General features: G+C 30.8%; 1 protein-coding gene across 1 annotated transcript in view; it reads right to left on the bottom strand.

Annotated features, from left to right (window-relative positions):
- Positions 1 to 4057: 4057 nt before the first annotated feature.
- The window catches only part of LOC143062510 (uncharacterized), a 34736-nt gene continuing 19833 nt past the window's right edge, over positions 4058 to 18960 (bottom strand). Inside the window, exons 7-16 of the mRNA XM_076234208.1 lie at positions 18484 to 18594; positions 16933 to 17043; positions 14499 to 14609; positions 12354 to 12464; positions 9021 to 9131; positions 8440 to 8550; positions 7924 to 8109; positions 6476 to 6595; positions 4883 to 4970; positions 4058 to 4368 (exon numbers count right to left, since the gene is read on the bottom strand). Coding sequence (XP_076090323.1) covers positions 4260 to 4368; positions 4883 to 4970; positions 6476 to 6595; positions 7924 to 8109; positions 8440 to 8550; positions 9021 to 9131; positions 12354 to 12464; positions 14499 to 14609; positions 16933 to 17043; positions 18484 to 18594 — 1169 coding nt within the window. The 3' untranslated portion in view covers positions 4058 to 4259. The remainder of the gene's footprint in view (positions 4369 to 4882; positions 4971 to 6475; positions 6596 to 7923; positions 8110 to 8439; positions 8551 to 9020; positions 9132 to 12353; positions 12465 to 14498; positions 14610 to 16932; positions 17044 to 18483; positions 18595 to 18960) is intronic.

Raw genomic sequence — 18960 nt, 5'->3', positions numbered from 1 at the left:
ATTTTGATACAATTTGTCTCGAGAGTAGTACACCATACTGTAAAAATATAAAGGGAAAGCGCAGGTGGTATTTTGTTTAATTTCCGTTAATTGTTTAAAAGAAATACACAACAAATTAACAGCGTTCAATTGGAATGAATGATAAAAGCAAAAGATTGTTGTGTATCAACCGAAAGCCTGAGACCAACGGTCTATAATGCCAATTCACAGAAATCAATAATTTTGTTTTATAATGTATACCTGTTTCACAGCATTGACCACCATATCCCGGTTGACAATGGCAAATTTTCTTACTGTCGTAGGTACCATGGTCGCATCTTTGTGCACAAGGCCTTTCCTCTATTATATCTGCCAAAGTTTTATTACATATTTTTAAACAATCGTTTGTACTTAAAGCAGTTAGTTTGTTTTGTTGACAGCATATCATTATTTCTCTTTTTCTTGCCCCTTCACAAGGAAGCGAGCATTTTGTCCATAGTAAATGCATTCCAAAATCACAGAAATTAACTCCCGTTCCACATTCATTATCACACCAAATGCAAGGAACGAAAAGGAAAAGAACCACCAAATGAAACATTAAGAAAAACAGTGGCCTATTCAAAAAAGATAAATTATCAAATTGGAATAAGGAACGTTTAACGAATTGCATGGAACATACAACAAAAAAGTTTATGCCTTTTATTGTAAAGTTATATAATATATCTGCTTTTAAACATTGAATCCACAACAAACGATAAGACGAAGTTCATGATATTTCAAATCTAAAGCTATACAACAACTAAACACAAAGAATGTTTTACCAATCAATCAGTCTTAAGTAAAGTTTTTTGAATACTGAGTATGATTAAAAGAACGGCTCATTGTATAAAAGGGGATTAACGGTTTAAATCTATGCATGCTTTTTGTAATTTACTTATATCATTGGTCAACCTAAAATTCTTTCTTTTATCGTTCGACTTAATGGCGCCGTCATTAGTCTAAAAGGGGCACTAGTTACGATTTTTTTGTTCAATCATTAATGAAAGTGAAACAGTGAAATAATAATTCGCATTTAGCAGGTGGTATGGTTCAATATTGTGAAATTGAGCTAAGAAATATTGATAATTAATTATTCACATGCATGAAACATGAAAATTCAAATTTACATAAGTAATTTCCTAGCTTTTAATAAGTAGATATAATAAAATTGAATGTATTTCAAAAGGAACCGGGTAAACTTATCGATTCTTTAAATAAACGTTTACTTTAAGGTTACCAATTCAATAATGTCCTTAGATCTTTGAATATATCTTTATTGTTATGAACGTTCATAAAAAAAAACTATATATTTTGCCATTGCACAAGATCATGTTTATTTTATTCTGTTGATGAATTCTGAACACTAAATCCAATGGATGTTGGATGTGTACTGATTGATAATGTTTTCTTAGATTCAGGAATTTTTTGATAGTTGTTATTGGTTTAGAACTAGCTTTCAGTAACTGCCAACACTCTCATATCTGTACTTGGTGTTTTTGTTGTTGTGATGTTCAAATACGTACATGTCAATATCCATACTGTGATTTTTAGATGCATTTCTATTTGTATCCATCTGATGAGTTAATCATTTTTCAACTGATTTTTATGGTGTGTTCTTGTGTTGTATGGTTACACCACTGTCCAATGTTTGTGGTAGTGTTGGGCGTCAGCTAATATAAAAAAAGAAGATGTGGTATAATTTCCAATGAGACAACTCTCAACAAGAGACCAAAATGACACAGACATTTACAACTATAGGTTACTGTACGACCTTCATTTTTAAACTCGCCACATTCTGTACGATCATGTACGAAGTCTGTTAGGCATTGGTTGTCGTATGTTGCTGTGTTAAGTATTATTTTCATTTATCATATTTTTCACGAATTGGTTGGTTCTCTATTTCCTTTTCCATTTAGGGGGCTTTTATAGCTGAATATGCGATATAGGCTTTGCTCATTGTTGAAGACCATACAGTATCCATTAGCTGTTAAAATCTATGTCATTTTGGTCCCTTTTAGAGTGTTGTTTTATTGGCAATCATACCACATTTTCATTTTTTTAAATATAGTCATGATCTATTACGTTATTTATTCACCACTTGGCGTTAAACACTGGTATACCGGTATCATCAATATCATGTTTGATCCACACAGTGAAACAATTGTGTCAAAACTTAGGCAAAGTCATTCTATTCAAAATTAATATTGGCCATAAAACCTTGCCAACCTTACAATATACAGCAAGGCTATACAATAAAGTTAATTCGTTTTTACCTGTAAAAGTATGAGCTTTTATGGATGGAATCAACCAATTGGTTTACCCTTGTTTCACTTTCAATGTTGACATTCTTTTTCTTTTAATAGCTTAACACAGACGATTTCTTGCGTAACCCATCTCTAGCTAAGTGGTTAAATTCAAAGTCACATGAATATGGAATTTACTGACCTTATATATATCGTATTAGGTCACTAGCACACTATGTAACGAATTTATCTTACCGATTATCTTAACATGTAGTATTTAGACTAGTGGCCTATAAAAGTTATAAACTCTTCAATACCGTTTGTATTAAGAACCTACTTCCATTTGTCTATAAAAAAAATCAAATGCCAGCAATAACAACTTTTAGCTTTAAATGTTTTATTAATTTATTTCAACCGTTCATCATCTGATTGCATTGTCTGTTGAAACCTTTTAAGATATTTCCACAACACCGTCTTGTTTTAATAAAGGAACGTAATATCACTTAAAACCGTGTATTGAAATAAGCTACTAACCTAACAGGGAATATACACGGTCTTCATGCGGTTGCTTTTAACCAATCATATTCCTCGAGAAGTATAGGAGGTAAGATACTATTTATTACAAGAAAACCAACAGAGTTAAAACTTTATTGATACAAAAATATCTATTAAAATAACGGAAATAAATTTGTTCTTCCAACAAAGTAACAGAGATTAAAATTATTCATAAAAAATTAATAGTTTATATACTGGTTCCTGGTTCCTAGTTCTGATCTGTAGATTGCATCTCATAGAGACATTACTTGGGAAAGTTACCAGCAAATTGAAATCTATGGTAACCCTACAGTCGAGGTAGGGATAGTTAAGAAATTTAGTGTTAGTTTAATCTCCTAGAAGTTCGGGGCATATAAACGTTGAAAATATGCCGCACAGCCCTATATTTTGACCATAAAAACTAGTTGTGCATATGAACATTCCATTCTAGGATATGATTTCTTTGAAAACTTCATAGTAAAAGTGGTACTGTTTTAGCCGAAGAGGGAGTTCCTATGGGAAAATGCATTGTCAATATTTACAGAAATGCAACCTATAGGAGTGAAAAGTTGAAAAAAAAAGATATTTTAGGAGAAGCGCAATTTTCTGATAAACACTGCCTTCGCCGAAAAAAATATAACCGAACAATTAATGTTCACAAAAAAGGCTATTAGTTTTAACTCCACTGATCACATCCATTGTGTTTAACATCAGGTGATAGTTAACATTCAGTTTTGTCATGGAAGAGGAAGAAGACGAGACTTGTGATATGACAAATGAAACATATCCGTTATCATATACATTTATAACGAAGGTGAATGAAATCCTGATGAACTACGTCAAACTTTCGATGTGATAAAAAAAACTCTTAAGAATACATGTTTCGTAGCAATCAGTCGTATATTACATATACTGCACTTATGGTTTTGATGTTATATTTGTTATTCTCGTGGGATTTTGTCTGATGCTTGGTCCGTTTCTGTGTGTGTTACATTTTAGTGTTGTGTCGTTGTTCTCCTCTTATATTTAATGCGTTTCCCTCGGTTTTAGTTTGTTACCCCGATTTTGTTTTTTGTCCATGGATTTATGAGTGTTGAACAGCGGTATACTACTGTTGCCTTTATTTATCATATTGTAGTTACATGTAATTGTCAATTTAAATAGTTGTTTATATAGCTGTCTAAAAGTTTATTCTAAATCTACTGTTTACATATTGTTAAATAATTCGAAAAACTAAAAACATAAATACAACACTACAAATACTGTCTACTTGGTTATGACCAAATTTATTTTCATTATGAAAAAATAAATAAATAATAAAAAGAAATTAATACTGTTGAGATTCTCAGTTTCCTAATTCTTAACACACTAAGGCAAAACAACGAAAGAGTAAAACAAGTCACCGGAACAGAAAACATTTAATACAACCACTATTGTAAGATAATTAAAAGGGTAATCATAATTTCAGCAGTAGGCAATTCTCTTCGGGTCAGCATTGCCTTGTCTCGAATCCTCCAATTGTGTCGAATCCTTGACTTTAGGGCGAAATCTGTTCATAAACTTTAATTTCAAACTGTAAAAGAGAACATTAGTTTTCTTCTCAAAATTTGTAGATTGTATAAAGTGTCTTTTGTTCTTTCTTATAATATAAACTTATCAGGCGAACGATGGATGTATAGCAGGAGCCGCTCACCCTATTAACGTAAGGTATTTATGCGAATGTCTCCGGTTTTTCCTTATGTCTTGTGTTTTAAAAATTAGTTTTTAAAAATGGGTAAAATACAGTTGCCTCTTTTAATTTGAGTATGGCATTTGTATATAAACTGTCATTTTGTTCTGGTGTTGTTTCGTGCTCTTCGATGTAAGCATTTCGAAAAAACTACAAACAACTTTGGTTTGTATAGGCAGATATTCATATATACATGTACACTAATACAGAAGCATATTTTTAGTTCTACAATTTATTTCTTGTCCAGTTATCCCAGCCTTATGTTTTATTCATCAGAGTAAACACTTATTTTGCCCTTTTGGACTTCATTAGTTTTTAACAAGGCGTATTATTTTCATCATAACTACATAAATCTTACACTGGATAATGAATCCATACAAGCATAACTGCCACAGTTGAAACACCTAAAACTACCAGCGTTATCATGACAACAATCCATGGTTTCACTAGAGGAAAATGAAACAAAAAACCTCAATCTTGTACATATATTTATCTACATTTTATTATCAATGTACTTTGAACTGTTTTGCGCATGTTTCATTAAAATAATTTTCAATGTAGATACATATATCTTTTTTTAGAAAGGGATGAATAATATATTGTAAAAGACATTCTGAATCCAACACAAAATTCCATAAAAGTTACATTATCAAGATGCCTGACCTTTTGATTATCAACATATTTGGTAGGCTTTGTGGACGTGATTTTTAAATAACAGTTGTAAATGACCTGTGCCCCGCGTGTTATTTTTTTTTATAAGAGGTAGAAATCGTTCAGGAGGTTCTCGGGAAGAAAAGAAAGCTAAAATTAATCATTGATTTCATACTCCGTTATAAAGATGATGCCCTCTCACTTTATAGTTAAATGTTTAGATGCCTATGTTAAACACATATATCTTTACGACAAAAGAGATTATTCTAATTGTCCAATGCTAAACTTTCAATTACGTCGAAGAAGCAAAGAGAGTTGCCAGTATTTTGAGTAGATCTCTCCAATTAATACGATATTCCAGAGCTAGTGTTTCGTATCTTAATTTCATTGATGAAGTGTGACAACCACCAGAAAGGTTTTGAACCACAACTTCCAATGGTAAAACTAAAGTTGGATCTACAAAAAATTTACGCCATGACAAGTTAGTTTATGAAGTATGTTTCAAATACATCTGCGGATATGTTCATTCGTCGTAACAATAATTTCGTTCCATCGGTTCCTCGGTAAAGACACAAACGAATGAGACCTATGTTCAAAATTTGTACAGGTGCCATATGTAAAGTACAATCTGCTTACCTGCTCATTAGATTTGTTTTTGTTTTTAGTGAGATTGGTGCTTACCAATACTAATTTTCATTGTAGTATTTAAAACACGTTAAAGTGTTTTTCTCCCGTTTATTTTACATTGGCACTGTAAGTTTATCTACGACTTATGGGTTTTGAAAGCTTCTTAGCTATTCCGTCCCTTTCTTGTAATAAAGTAATATCAGAAATTATTTTCGTCAGCAAAAAATATGAAATTACTTATTATCATTTTACGTATGGATTCTGCTTTTATAAGAAACTATTTTTTTTGGGTGAAATTAGATACTTGAAGAAATACTGAACCAAATACGACATAGCGAAGGATACATTTGATTTTGAAAATAACCGTAGAAGCAGCCATATTCAGCAGTTAGCATCCAACACTTGTGGAGATGCTTTTCAGGGGTTTAACCAGAAACGATTTTAGGCTTGAGTTTACTGTTGGACCTTTCTGGTTTTATCAGCTTAACACCAAAGTTCGTATTTGATTTTGTATTACGAATAGTTTGGTTCGCATATCACTGAAAAACTTTTCTTGTCGAAATGGGCATCAGGTGAAGTTATTAGCAATGTTAAATTAAATAATATATAATTTTTGTAAGAATGTATGACTTCTCCGCTATTATATCCTGTGAACGTATTCTGCTCAACTCACTTTTGTCGCAATATTCTCCTGTGTATACATTGTGACAATGACACATTAGTTGACTCTCTGATGTGTTGTAGCAATGACCATGCTCGCAGTAGTTATCCATACCAATACATTCATACAACACTGCAATTAAACAGTATGAAAAATGATGATATAAACTCTTTGTCTTTAATCTGATTAGTTAAGAAATGAATTGGTTGACATATTTAATCTACATGACATATACGAAGCATTCACGCCCATTACATACTTCATTGTGCACGATATATGCTACTATGATATGTTTTTGAATTGAAGTGTTTGGGCAGACCAAGTAATGTAGGTTCACACATACATGAAACCTGAATGACCTCAGTAAGAACAAACTTAATACAATCCGAGGTTAACTTAAAGTGAGAGAGAGTGGCGACTTCATTTAATGAATTTTAATTAAATCGACGCATTCGATCTTGCTTATTTTGGAGTTTATTTTAGTCATTTAGTTACATTCACTTGTTTTGCACATGCAAAAATAACATACGAGATCGAACATTTGTAAACCGTTTACATATTTCAATTGACAACTGAAAACGGATGACCAACACTAAACTATTTAATGTGGTGATTCAGTTTCCAATGGTGAATTTGTTTCAAATTGAGCATAAAAAAGCTATATAACTTGCATTTCTAGTATGAATTTAAATTATTATTTAAATCTACAAGGGCTTGACTGAATAACATAAAACCTTCATGAAAAGTGACGACCGCATTAACTGTGAAAAAAATATTTTGCTTATAATTACTTTTAAATCACGTTGTGTGGTTTGGGAATAACCTTCCCCGATAACGATAGAAAAAAAAAAAAAATAGGATACCACAATAATTATGAATTTATCAAAAAACATTTGAACCTAAATTAAGCAAAGCAAAAGTGTAAACATGCAGGTTCTAATGTCATATATTTATAATATTAATAGGAACATTAGACGTCTATAAATACAATTTCCCTTGAAAATGATTACACAGTATAATTCTAGAACGTCTTTAAAACATTAAAATATGTGGACAGAGTTAATCCAAATTCTAATATGATTACCTATTATCGTCAACCAGTATAATCACAATATATCTACCTGTAGCGCAAACGCAGTAATACACAAAAACGGCTGTTCCGCGTTACGACCAACTTATTTATACTTACAAATATTTTCAAGTTTCGACACAAATCTGCAAATTTCAATTTATTTTTCATGGTAATATCATAAAAAGGAAAATTCCGCGAAATGATGTTATTGACTTGGATGGTAACGAAACAAGGTGACGTCACAAATATGTTTCCGTAAACAAAAACTCAAATGTTAGTATAAAAAATCAAATGCTTAGGGAAAAATAATCAAATATAAATGCCCAACCCATGGTTAAATGAAAACGAATCTACAGCTACAATCAATTATTTCTTAAGTAGTTTTTACCAGTTTCATTATTTGTTGAATTTGACGATGCTGTATTTATGGCCATTATTTTGCGAGTCGTTGATGTTGGAGGACGTTTAGTCGATGTACTTTGAGCTGAAGATGATACCTTGGTTGCCATGGTAGTTGTTGCTCTTGTTGTAGCAGGCAATGTTGTACTTGTTGAGGGTTGTGTTGTCTGTACTACTGTTGAAGTGAAGAATGAACAAGAAATAAATGAGTAAGATTTAGATTCAATAATTAATCACAAGACAAGCATAAGAAGTTCACCGACTCAATTAGAGTATTTTTCAATGTATATATTTTACATAGTATGTTGATTCAATAAACGCTTAATGAATTTAGTATATATATATGACCAGTTTTAATTCTTCTATTTAATTGGTAATTTTCTTCTTGGATTTTTACAATTTTATCTCTCATCCAATACTCGTGAAAGAAAAACATATATTTAATAGATCTTTGAAAAGAGAGATTAATTGTCACACGTGGTGACAATCATTTAATACAATGTACCATTTTCACAGTGAAATCCAGCATATCCTGTGATACAACTGCAAGAATATCCATTGATCTTATCCTTACACTGTCCATGTTGACAAGGAGATGAAGAACACTCATTTATGTCTGCAAAGATGTCAAAATAATGCTTGTCATTAATTGAATAGTTATTTAGATTTCAAACAAGTATGAAAGTCCAGAGAATTATAGAATTTGTAGGTAGACTTAGCTTATACAATTTTTTTTTTAAATATTTATTTATCTTTTTGGCTTTTGGAATAAATCGGGAAATAATGACAGCAAATATACTTGATTCCTCTATTATACAAGTAATGCCAAGATGGTTAAACAATTATGTTTTTACGATTTTAATAAAATGCTGCTTTTTTTTTAAAGAGATCAATAATGCAATGACGTTATAATATTAATAACAATGTATATGTATATAATTGATTTCTGATATGTATTGCATAGTTTTTTCAATTTCCATCATAAACACTTCATTAATATCATATTATGTTTTTTCCCGATTCAGTTTCTTTTTACAGAAATAAAGAATTATTAGCATCACAACTTTAAAGAACCACAAAGAGTACCTGTCCCGCAGTTGACTCCTGTGTATCCTTTTGTGCAGTTACACATATATCCATTTATTTGGTCCAGGCATATCCCATTGTTACACGGAGATGAACCGCACTCATCAATATCTTCAAATGAGAGTAAAAGAGCAGTGATGACACATATGTGTAGGAATATAAATTGATGGAAGTAAAATAGGAATTTCTTTAACTGATATCATTTTTTGTTATGCTTCATATAATCTGAAATGTCTTAATTTGTTACTTTTGTTTAGGTGTAGGTTTATTTTGCGCACAAATATTTTATTTGCTTCGTTTTCGATTCAATATTCAAGCATGTACAAAGTAAGAGAGAGGCGAAAGATACCAAAGAGATATTCAAACACATAAATCAAAAAACAAACTGACTATGTCATGGCAAACAAAGAAAACGAAGAAAAGAGAACAAACACAACATAGAAAACTAAAGACTGAGCAAAATGAGTGATGTGCAAAACACAATAATATTGTTTAATTTTATTTTTAAAATTTTCTTTTACGACTTATAACAGCCTTGATAATGGGATAGTTGGAGACTTTCGGGGGTCTCTGTATATAATATATGTATAAAAAGTTGCTCAAGCAATTTTTAAGATCTAACTTTACTGAGCTAAACTTGAGACGAAATATATATATGTTGTGTACAAGATGTAAGTTTGTACAAATTATGATTTGTACAGGGTTTTTGTACAAGTTAAAAGTTTTTTGACACCTTCCTTCTTGCAACAGGGGATACAGGTGTATCTTATAAAATGTACCAGTGGAATGTTTTAAATTCAAAATATTATACTTCAACCTAACATTTAGTGCTATTCTACTTGTCTTCAAACTGGAAATGAGGATACCTGAATGGTTTAAATTTTAATTTTATTTTTTTCCCTATACCATATTCATCTCCATACAAAATCTGCAGCCGTCCCGCTAGACCACACGACCACATGGGCTTCACAAAAATAAAACTTTCGGTGGCCGTGTGTTACCTTTCCTCGTCAGTTTTAATCTAGCGTCGTACTACAGTAGGAAAGCAAATTTACAGATCTAACATTGTTGGGTTGATGTTTAGATGAGTTGTATATACTAATGTACACAGCCATGTATCACCATCATTGCTGGTGATCCGATGGATAAATCTGTTGTAGAGTTGTCACTGACTCAGACGTACTTATAAATATAATTATTTTCTGTGACTGTATCTTGCATTAATTTGTAGTATCCTTTACTATAGATAATTAAACTGATCTGTAACAATAACATCACCATGCCTTATATAACATGTACTGTAGTACGACGCTAGATTTAAACTGACGAGGAAAGGTAACACACGGCCTCCGAAAGCTTTATTTTTGTGAAGCCCAGGTGGTCTTGTGGTCTAGCGGGACGGCTACAGTGCACGCTATTCGGTGTCACGATATCTCAGTAGCATGAATTCGAATGTCGGCGAGGGAAGAACAAAAAATTTGCGAAATCAAATTTACAGATCTAACATTGCTGGGTTGATGTATATATAAAAAAAGTTTCTTTTCAATCGATGTACAGAATTATATATAAATATAAATAAAGAAGTTTGAAGTAAAAAGTACAGGTTCCAGTCGCGGCCGGGGAGGATAAAAGGAATAAAATGTAATATAACAAATTTAGGCTTATTTTTTAGGCACTTTATATACTAGCATATAGTCCTGTATAATCTTGTGTCAACCGATAGACGAATGTTTGTGATAAAATTGTCGCATTTTTAGATGTGTATAATAAAATACAAATCTGGTGTGGTGGTATGATGGATTTTAACATTATCATCTTTGACAGCATACAAAATAGCTGATCTGAAAAGTACACCATCTACTTGAAACTTTACATCCCTAGATAAAGCCGATGAAGAAATGTATAACATCGACCACCGAAAGCTATAATTTTTGTGTAGACTAGACGGTCGAGGTGTAAAGGGCGGTAGACACAGTGCAGACATTGTTGCCACGATGTCACAGCAACAAGGGTTCGGATCCCGCCGAGGGAAGAACAACAATTTCAAGATCTTACATTTTTGGACTACATTTGAGATGTATTGAGATATGCTAAAACCTGGTTAACATTTAATCGTTATATGTATCTGTCTTTTCTGCACACCAAAAACGTGCAGACAAAAAAAAAAGAAACAATTTATTTTTTGATAGACTGTTTGTTTTAATCCTTTTATATCTAAATTAATTGGTTCATATATTTTACAGACTTTTTGAAAGATCACAGACTTTTCTAAATAAAACACCTTACAGATGTAAATTGTAGTACAATCCGTCAGATTACAGTACAATTTATGTGTATATAACTGAAATTTGAATAACTATTTAAGATTGATGGATTTGATTATCAGAATATATGAAACATTACACATACCTTTCAAACAAGTTTATCATTTAGATTGACTTTATAAGCCTACACATAATACGTATCTTAAAGCTATAAATTGTAGACATTTCGCACGTTTCTTTTTTAATGAATGAAGACATCGGATATATAGAATATGCATCTAATCTGCAAGGATATACAGTACTCTTATTTGTTGATATGTTTAATAAAAGGATATGTGTGGTAAACATAATATATTGTCCATTTTGATAGAATAAACAAGTGTGACTTCTAGCGATATTAAAGTGTTTAGGAAACATAAATCTATCTTTCAATTTATATTCTCTTTCTATTAATATTTATTGAGAACTTTAAAGAATGGCCTACTCAACATTATTAAAAAAAAGAAACTATATCACCATTTGAATAAACGATTTTTTAATTTTTCTAACTCTTTTAATCCCTACGATATCTACCTGTAAAAAAGGTGACATGTGCTCCTTGTGACTTTCGTGATTCCTTTATCTCACGAACTAGTCATTTTAATTCCTTTTTTTTTCTTGTGTGTAACATTTTTAGAATTTTCTTATTGCAAATAACAATTGCTTTACATAAAGCAGACATGTAATAGCTCGTTATGTAGAAATATGTAATGGTAAATGGAAAGAGAATTTCTTACTATATCAATTTTCTCAATATTGATTGTTTGTGATGAATATACAGAAAATTACCACTCTGGATCTTGCATATGGCAACTCATTACCATATATGTCCCATGCTTAATAAAAATCAAGTTTTACAATAAGGTATGCAAATGGTATATTATACAAAATTGATTTAGCAATTTAGGGGACCAAACTGCCATACCTCATTCAAACTATTCCGTTTATCAATACAAAAAATCCTCAGTTCCGAGTTCAAAATTTAATTACAATAACTGATATCAAGCGATGAAAAATAAAATCTCCTTACCATTTTCACAGTTATTTCCAGTAAATCCGGCATTACAGGCGCATTTATAGCCATTTATATGATCTTGGCAGGAACCATGTTTGCATGGCGATGATATACATTCATCTACACCTGAAAAACACATAGGATTCAACCTTTATTGAATTCATAAATTCATGATAAAATACTCAGAGTGTATTTCTTTTCATCTTGTTAATAATTTTCTTTCTTCTTTTATTCTGCATTCGAATTCATAACAATTAAACACCTTTATTGTTCATACATATTGAATATAAATTTGCATGGCGGGTTGCTGTATGAACGTATGAGACCATTATCCTGTCGTAGCACACTGTCTCGGTCTTTTTCAATGTATGCGAGCTACTCATTTTGTGCTTGTTTCCATCAAATTTCATTTTTCTAGTCGCCTTAAGTTAAGGCTTGGTCATTGCAATGGTAATATAAAAGAAGTTTTATAACGTAAATACAAATTCCAATCTTTATTAACTTCATCCAACTTGCAGATAAATTATTGGTACATCATTAGGTATTTGTTCACCGAAGGAACTGCACACAAATTATAATAAACATAGTATAACTTGAATAAGAACATAATTGTTGCAGCATAGTTACTGAATATTTATACCTGTTTCACAGCATTGACCATCGTATCCCTTTTGACAATGACATATTGTATTATTGTCATAGGTACCATGCTCACATCTTTGTGCACAAGGCATTTCTTCTACTATATCTTTAACTGTCTTATTACACATTTTTAAACAATCGTTCCTCCTTAAAGCTGTTTTTTTGTTTTGTTGACAGCACATTAACGTTTCTCTTTGTCTAATTCCTTTACAAGGTCGAGCGCATTTTGTCTAAAGTAAATGCATCCCAAGGTCGCAGAAATTAACCCCTGATCCACATTCATCATCACACAAAATATAAGGAATAAAGAGGATAACAGTCAACATATAAAGCATTTTAACAAATTACCGTCAATGTTAGTTATATATAAAAAGTATGTTCAGATACTTTGGAATCACATTTGAAATATTTAATCCTTTACAAACAACTGAAACGATTTTATTTAATCTTGCGCTATCATAAATAAGTCACGTGAATCAACACCTAATACGGTACGAACAGAAAAAGTAACCAAGGTGGATACCAAAGCTGGCTGCAGCTGTCTTAAAAGCTTATCTAAAAGTAAAATAACAACAACGACGAACTCCGGGGAAATTCTAAACGGAATATGTCTTCATAAATTGACAAAAACCCAACAAAAGCTCAAACATATAAAACGAAAAAAACCCAACATATTCCAGACTTGACTTAAAAGAATCCTTTACAAAATAGTATTATGTATCCAAGGTTAACATTTCCTAAGTATTTCTTGATATTTTCTTAATTTAAGAACAGGAAAATACATAAAAAACGTAAATTAAGAATTGAAGCATTGATAGTCTGTGTACTCAAAGCACATTTCTAGAAAAGGGATCAGTACAATGAATAATTTTAGCATCTTTATTATTTTGAGTTATTGCTATTGTACCAATATCACAAATAAGGAGATTTGATCTGATTGCCAATGAGACAACTATCCACCAGAGTTTATCAATCAAGAATAGAAAGAATAAATGAATGCATGAAGTTTTTTTTTATATTGAATTCCACATAACATGACATGAATCACATTGATATGGTCTTAATTATAAACCAATTGTTTACAAAACTTTGAATTTTTGAAATATAAAGGCTTTTCTACCTCAGGAATAGATTACCTAAGCTGTATTCCGCAAAAATCATTTAGGAATTTTAGATCTTCAATGCTCAACATTATACTTTATTTGCCGTTTTCTTACTTTTGTTTTATTCCAGAGTCACTGATTAGTTTTTTGAAAATGTTTTTTTAAAATCCTGTAACCTATAATGAGTTTTTTGTAAACACCTCTACACTAATTTTGAACCTTATGGCTGATTATGTTATTATGTAGGGGACTCCTGTCGAACGAACAAAATTTCATGGTGTTAGAAAATCAAAATTGTTGATGATAGCAGTATTTTGGTACACAAAATGTATAAACCAAATATGAGAACTAAATAGTTGGACTTGGGAAAGGAAGGGTAATAAAAATTGAAAATTTTAAAAGCTTTATAACTTACCAGAATCGCAGTCAATTCCACTATATCCAGGTTCACAAGTACAAGAATATCCATTGACATGATCTAGGCAAGTACCATGCTGACATGGAGATGGTGTGCATTCATTTATATCTAAGTGAGGTTTCAAACAAGATCAGAGATGGACGCGCATTGTGTCTTTATGTTTACTTTCACATGTTTCTGTTTTGGTTCAATTTCGCGTTTTTTTTTCATATTGCGTGTGTCTTAAATAGCGAATAAGGCATATATATGTTCTGAACTGTTTTAGTTATTTTATAAGTTGTATCAATTCAGAAATTCATCACTGATATACGATATGTTTTGATTCAGACACCTTGATATCAACTTTAAAAGATCATACATACAAATGAAACAATATCTATAAAAGTCCATGAATTTTTCGAGGGCCCAAATTACATCTTATAGAACTATATTTTGACAATACAGAATACAATGTTCCGGATATTAGTTGTATTGGACGAAGTGCAAAAACCACTAGTTGATTAGAAACGATATACCCTAATATAGTATAAAAAGGTTTACTGGATGTCATGCTGCTCGATCGTTGTATTATCCGGATGTCATGTTCAAAATTGTGTTTCCTATCTTATCATTTCCAATGTGTTTAGGTTCGTCTGCTTTATTCTTATTTGAAATAACAGAGGTACAACAAGTCTTCCTTAAGCTCTTATTTTTATAAGAAATTCAATCTCATAAGTCGAAAATAACTGACAATGCAAAGGAAATAAATTAAGAAAAGACCATAAGACAATAACAGTATACAAAACACAAAATAGAAAACAAAATACTGAGCAACACATAGACGTTTGGAATTATATGACCAAGAAGACCCTAAATAGAATAGAATAATGTAACATTCCCAAAGGGACTTAGTTTCTTAATCTAAAAACAGGAAATTATATTATTTATTAAAAACATGAATATTAAATTTGAAGCACCGAAAGTCTGTGTACTTATAACACATTTCCTGAAAAAATTTACCAGTACCCTGAATAGTTTAATCATCTTTAATGGGTTAAGTAATTGTAATAATATCAATATAAAACATTGCATGGTGTTAAATAATCAAAATTAGTGATTGCAGCAGTATTAAGAGACAAAATTAATAAACAAAAAAATAGAATTTTTTTTTGTAATTATTTTATTTTTGATGATGAAACATGTGAAATTACATACTACAGTATTCGATACACATTTTAAAAATAAAGTAATACTTGATAAATCAATTAAGTCATATGGATATAATAAAATATATATATAAATATTACAAAAATTTTTTGTTAATTAATCAAATAAATTAGATAAAAGCTGCTTCTAACATATGCAATTTCTGATCCATTTTTACTTTTTGTACAGGGGTTAAGAAACATACAGAGTATTTTTCTATATTAATCCAATATTTTAAATATTCTACCCCACCATATTTTGTGGGGGATATGTTCTTACATCTACATTTATATATATAGTATTTGAATAACAACAAAATATTGTTAACTGTTTTACTGTTAACAAAATCCTCAGACACACCTAACATGACTTCTTTTGCACTGAAAGGCAGGAGAATGCCATAATTTTTAATCCAATCTATAATGGATAGCCAGAAGTTTTGTGATACATTACATTCCCAAAAAATGTGAAAAATATTTTCTTTAAATTCTGAACAAAAAGTACAAAGTTCAGTTTCTTTTAATTTACATTTCAATAAAAATGAATTACATGGTAGAATCCTATGAACAATCTTAAATTGAAAGTTTTGCAAAAAAGAGTTTCTGGTTATAATGAAGGGCATGGAATAAATAGCATTCCAATCCTCAATCTGCATATTTAAATCTCTTTCTCATTTTTCACGGGAAGATAAAGATAATACTTTATTGTCCTCCAAAAATAATAAATAGACAAATTTACAAGATTATGGTTCCTTTTTAACTTTATCTATTAATTTATTTTCAATAATTTCCAGTTTTGAACTACCTTCTATTATACTTTTCCATCTCTTTGGAATCGCACTTAAAATACTATAAAATTCTACAAAATTAGTATTGATATCATACTTTTTTTTAAATTCATCATATCAGAATAATGTATTATTATCTGACATCAGATCATTAATGAAGAATATACTTTTTTCAACATATTTGAACCTCAAAATCATCTTGCCATCCATTTTGATGTTTGGATTTAGCCATATGGACTGGGTCAAAATTTCAGTATTGTTTTCAGCTTGAAGCTTATTTTTTAGCTTGGAAAATTTTACCAGGATATCATGCCAAAATGGATTAACTTTTTCCGCTAAATAAAGTAAACCTTCTTGACTTAAGTGTAAAAAAATAGAACTTACCAATTTGACTAGGGTAGGGTTATCGATAAGAGAACGGTAATACATAATGAATATTATAGAATCTATATAACTTACCAACATCGCAGTCGATCCCACTATATCCGAGATCACATGAGCAGGAATACCCATTGATTTGATCTAGGCAAGTACCATGCTGACATGGAGATTGTGTGCATTCATTTATATCTAAAATGAGATGTGTAAAACATAACCTTAAATGGAAACACATAAAAAGTAATATTACAAAATACTGAACTCCGGGAAAAATTCAAAACGGAAAGTACCTAATCAAATGACAAAACACATGAAAGGAAAAGTCAACAACTATCATATCCTTGACTTGGTACAAGAATTTTTAAATGTAGAAAATGGTAGATTGAACCTTGGTTTATAGCGCTAAACTTCTCACTTGTATGACAGTTGCATCAAATTCAATTATATTTACAGCGATGCGTGCAAAAATCAGACATAATACTTTACTCATTATTGAAGACCGTACGGTTACCTATAGTTGCTAACATCTGTGTCATTTTGGTCTCTTGTGGAGAGTTGCCGCATTGGCAAGCATACCACATCTGCTTTTTATAATAGGTAAAATTGTCCATATAGGGGTACAATATTCATCACCGTGTCACAATCTCAATCAGAACACAAACAAACCAATATTTAACAAAGAAGCACAAATAATCATATATCAAAGAAGTAGGTCCGGTAAGGGCCGATTTTGGCCTCAAATTTCAGGTTCATCTGCCGACAGATTTTGAACATTTTTTAAACACTTAAGTGTCTATTTCAGTTGATTCAATTAGTTGATATAAAATACTTTAACTGATTTTGTCAGTAAAACGCTCCGATTCAAGCTGAAATATGAAAAATCTATCAACTATGCCAAAAAATGTCACTTTTCAGATGGTTTTTGTCAAAATTGAAGGTGGTCGAATCCGTGTTCATCCTAAACCTTTATATATGTTATGTTCTATCATCAAATACAATTTACATTTCAATATTATGAATAAACACATATGCAGCCAATTTCATTTAAGACAGAAACCGTCAAAAATTGAACTAAAATTCTAAAATTGTGAAGATTTCAGTAATTTAGCATGACTTAATGGTGCTGGTACCCGATATATGTGCATTATATTGTCAAAAGCAGCCCATATTTATGGAGCAAAAGCATTCTACTTTACAATATATCACTCAAAGTTTACATTTTAACAATTTGTAAAACTGCTATACTTTTGGGCCAAAAAGGGGTCTTACTAGACCTACTCCTTAAAAAACCACGCTCATTGCATAATATTTATGTATTTAAGATCGACCCAAAAATAGAGATATAAAATAATTTTGTCGTTCAAAGTATTTTTCAAATTATAATAACAATATCATAATGGCATTATAACAGAACAATAACGTAATGGCATTATAATATAACAATAACATAAAGGCTGGATGTTTAAGAAATACAGAGCCACGTCATATGTACCAAAGAAACACAAAAAGTCACTGTGTCTTTATATAAAAAATAAAACCGAAAATAATACCTAACAATTTGACTTTAGAAATGTAATAAATAAGAGAAAGGTAATAAATAATAAAAATTATAGAAACTATATATTAACTTACCAACAGTGCAGTCGATTCCACTATATCCAGGATCACACGTACAGGAATATCCATTAATTTGATCTAGACAAGTACCATGCGGACATGGAGATGGTGTGCATTCATTTATATCTAAAATGTGATGTTTAAAACAAGATCATAGACGGAAACACATTGTGTCTTAATGCTTATGTTCACAGGTTTTCTGTTATGGTTTTAATTTTTTTTCATATTGCGTGCGTATCAAAGAGAAAAATTAATGTTAAAAATTGAGTTTCCTACCAAATAAATGCCAATGTATTTACTGTTCGTGTTCTGTATTTTTGTTTGAAATGCAATTAATCTTCCAAAAACTATTTTTTTATAAGAAATTACGGATATGTTCATTAGGTTTTTTCGTTTCACAATACACATTTTTGAAAACGTGTTACAGAGCTGCAATTTTTTTTTAAATATGTATTTTCAAATATTTTGAAATCAAGCATCACCGAAGAGACA

Source organism: Mytilus galloprovincialis, chromosome 1, assembly GCF_965363235.1.
Source record: "Mytilus galloprovincialis chromosome 1, xbMytGall1.hap1.1, whole genome shotgun sequence".
Lineage (NCBI taxonomy): Eukaryota > Metazoa > Mollusca > Bivalvia > Mytilida > Mytilidae > Mytilus > Mytilus galloprovincialis.
The sequence above is the reverse complement of the archived record's forward strand: the minus strand, read 5'-3'. Positions and strand labels throughout refer to the sequence as shown.